This window comes from Geospiza fortis, unplaced genomic scaffold (genome assembly GCF_000277835.1).
Source record: "Geospiza fortis unplaced genomic scaffold, GeoFor_1.0 scaffold391, whole genome shotgun sequence".
NCBI lineage: Eukaryota > Metazoa > Chordata > Aves > Passeriformes > Thraupidae > Geospiza > Geospiza fortis.
The window spans coordinates 312,628-316,300 of NW_005054472.1; the positions used below are offsets into that span (position 1 = coordinate 312,628).

The following is a 3,673-nucleotide window of genomic DNA, read 5'->3' on the forward strand; positions in this document are numbered from 1 at the left end:
GAGCTGGGGGGCGGGGCTGCTGCAGCGACTGCAGCGGGTGGCACACGGCCAGATAGCGGTCCAGGGTCATCACCATCAGCATGTAGGTGGAGGCGAACATGCTGAGCACCTGCAGGTACTTGACGGCCCTGCAGAGGGGGTCGGGCCCCACGAAGCGGTAGGTGACCTTCCAGAGGAGCTGCGGCAGCACCTGGAACAGCCCCACGCCCAGGTCGCTCAGGCCCAGGTGCAGGATGAAGAGGTGCATGCGGCTCATCTTCCTCCTCAGCCGGTACATGGCCAGCAGCACGCCCAGGTTGCCCACGGTGGCCACGGCCAGGATGGTGCCCAGCACCCCCACCTCAGCCTTGGCCAGCTCCTCCCCAGCACCCCACCTCAGCCTTGGCCAGCTCCTCGTCCCGGGTGTGCAGCACCGTCAGGTTGGGGTGCCCTGCCGGGCTCAGCAGCCCCTGGCCGTGCCCAGGTGGGCTCTGCTGGGAGCTGTTCCAGCCCCAGCCGAGCTCCATCCCTCTGGGAGGCTCTGCAGGAGCACAGAGCTCCACGGCTCCTCTCTGATGTCCTGCTGTCCCCTTCCCTGTTTCTCCTGAGCTCCAGCTCCTCTGCCCCTGGGCTGGGTTTTACCCCTGCTGGGTCCCTCCCGGTGTCCCCAGGCTGGGTTTATTACCCTGGCAGGTCCCTCCCAGTGTCCCCGTATGTGAGCACGGTCCCTGGGATGGGTTTCACACCTGGCAGGTCCCTCCCAGTGTCCCCAGGCTGGGTTTTACCCCAGCAGGTCCCCCCGCCGGCTGGAGGGCTGGATGTGCCTCCTCCAGCAGTCCCCAACACCAGGGCAAGTTGTCACCTGTCCCCTGTCACACTAACCCTGCGTTAGGCAGCTGCAATTCCCTCTCTGCCTGGGCTGAAAATATTCCTGTGGAGCAGAGACGTGCAAGAGCCTCTGGTTCAGACCTTGGTACTTCTCTTGTCTGTACTGAGAATTCCCAAATCCCTGGCTCAGTCCCTGATAGTTCTCTGCACTGAGAATTCCCAAATTCCTGGTTCAGCCCTTGGTACTTCTCTGCACTGGGAATTCCCAAATCCCTGGTTCAGCCCTTGATATTCCTCTCATTTCCACAAAACCTTCCCAAATCCCTGCTTCTCCCTGCACTGCTCACCCTGAGCATCCCCTGTGCAGTTAAATCCGAGGGGAAAGAGAAATTCTCCTTAAAAGCAGCAAAAAACTCTAGAGAGGCTGCATCCCTTCGGCTTTTCATCCCCAGGAGAGCAGCCAGGTGAGCGTGTCCCAACCCGGTCTCTCGGTGTCCCCAGGCTGGGGTTTATATCCCGGCAGGTCCCTCCCCGATGTCCCCGTGTGTGAGCTGTGTCACCGAGCTGGGTTTTGTACCCCAGCAGGTCCCTCCTCCATGTCCCCACGCTGGGTTTAACCCCTGCCAGGACCCTCCCGATGTCCCCAGGCTGGATTTTACCCCTCCCCGATGTCCCCAGGTTGGGTTTAACCCCTGCCAGGTCCCTCCCGATGTCCCCAGGCTGGATTTTACCCCTCCCCGATGTCCCCAGGTTGGGTTTTACCCCTGCCAGGTCCTTTCCCCGTGTCCCCGTGTGTGAGCTCTGTCCCCGAGCTGGGTTTTACCCCTGCCAGGACCCTCCCGATGTCCCCAGAGCCTGGCGACAAGGCGTCCCCCTCAGCAGGAGCCAGACATCCCCCGGTCAGTGCAGCTGAGCTCAGCCCCGCAGCAAAGTGGCTGCAAACATCATTTATTGTCACCACCCTATAGGAATTTAATTTTTTTTCCATTTTTTTCCAAAATCTGGGAAAAAAAATCTAGTTTTTTTCCATTTTTTCCCCCAAAACCTGGAAAAAAAATTCCTTGGAAAAGACAAAGCTGGTGGGAAAAAAGGAGCTGGAGATGTGCCAGGTTCTATGCAAGGCTGGCTGGGAGCTGAGGGAAAGGGGCTGGACAGTGGGATGAGGGCAAATGGAGTAAAAAGGTTGGATTATTTTTTTTTCCAATGGAGAAATGGGGAATTATTTTTTTTTCAGTGGGGAAAATCCAGGTGAGTCTGGAGCTGAAAGACTCTTGGATTTCACCTTCCTGAGAATTTGGGCACCTTCCCTTCTGTCCACACAATTCCACTTCTGTTTGGCAACATCCAGCCTTTGTTTGCCCTGCTGGTTTCTAAATTATGGCAAGAAGAGGTGAAATTCATCTATTTTCAGCCCTTTTTTTTCTTTTCTCTGTGAGGGAAAGATGATCCAAAAATCACCTGGTGTGGGTTTTGTCCCACCTGGTGCGTGCTGGACGCGGCTCTGCCTCTCTGGCTGCTGCTATTCCATGGAAATTCCCTGTACAGAAAGCTGAATAAATTTGCAGATCACCTCTAATAACCCTAAATGAGCTCAGTTTGTGTCTAATTAAAAGACATTCATCCTTATGAGGCCCTGTGGATATAAAGTACCCATCAGAGAGTGCCTGGTGGAGGTGCTGTGCGTGGGAAGGGCTTTGGTGGATAATTTGATTTTCTGTGTTTGTGATCAGCTGTCTGATTTTCAGCAAGATTAATAGAGGGCAGTGTGAAAAAAAAACCCCAACCTTACAAAGCAGTGAAAACTGAGATGAAGGCAGAGATGGAAGAGCAGAGTCTGCAGAGAGAAAGAAACACTGAGAGGGTTTTGAGGGCAAAGTTGTTTTTTTACTGGCAGCATTTTGGTCTGGGAGCAATTCCCTTGCAGTCAGAGCTTTCACTCCAGATTTTCCTGAGTTTAGATACAAGGAGAATTCTTTTCCTTTAGTTACAAGGAGAATTCTTTTCTTCCTTTTCCAAGAGAAAAGGAAATTGAGCTAATTTTTTTGTTGTTTAGAGGAAAATGGAGCTAATTCCCAACTAAACCACCCCCTTGGAACCTGGAAATTCAATTTTCTTTAGAGGGAGAGATACCACCAAAGGAAAGATTTTTTTTTTTCTTTTTGAGCAGATGGAATGGAAAATAAACTCATTTCCATTTGTGAGTTTGCTGAACATTTGGAGGCCCCAGCAGCACCTCCTGGGGTTCAGGAACACCAGGGCTGGGATTTCCAGCGTGGAATTCCTGCCTGAGGAATTGCTCCAGCCTGGGCAGCCCAGGTTGGGCTGTGCCCCCTTGGCAGCAGAGGCTGGAGGAGCTGTGGGACGAGGAAAATCCCCGCAGGTTTTGGGCAGGCTCAGGGACCCCAGCACTGCATTTCCAAGCTCCTAAATCTGGTTTATCAGGATAACGGTGTGTCACAATCTTATGTGCTGGAAAAATCTCTCGGCCAGGATTTCTTCTCCTGGGAAGATGAGAAGCCTCAGAGAGAAATGAAACCAATAATTTAATTATCTGATTTGCTTCTCCCGTGTTTTGCTGCTTTGGAATGTGGTCTGGAGATTGTTTACCAACTGGTCATAGTTTGATTGGTTTAATATGAATTGTTTTTAATTAATGACCAATCACAGCCAGCTGTGTCAGACTCTGAGGAGTCAGTCACGAGTTTTTCTTTATCTCCATTATTTTCCATTCCATTATTTTCATTCTTGTTAAACCTTCTGTCTGTATCCTTCTCTTTCTTTAGTATAATTTCAGTATAGCATATAATATAATGTAATATAATGTAATGTAATATAATGTAATGTAATATAATGTAATGTAATGTAA

At 51.3% G+C, this 3,673-nt stretch overlaps 1 protein-coding gene across 1 annotated transcript in view; it reads right to left on the reverse strand.

Annotated features, from left to right (window-relative positions):
* AVPR1B (arginine vasopressin receptor 1B) overlaps positions 1–1,405 on the reverse strand; it is a 3,563-nt gene extending 2,158 nt beyond the window's left edge. Inside the window, exons 1-3 of the mRNA XM_014309954.2 lie at positions 1,385–1,405; positions 375–449; positions 18–340 (exon numbers count right to left, since the gene is read on the reverse strand). Of these exons, the coding sequence (XP_014165429.2) occupies positions 18–340; positions 375–449; positions 1,385–1,405 (419 nt within the window). The remainder of the gene's footprint in view (positions 1–17; positions 341–374; positions 450–1,384) is intronic.
* Between the last annotated feature and the right edge of the window lie 2,268 nt (positions 1,406–3,673).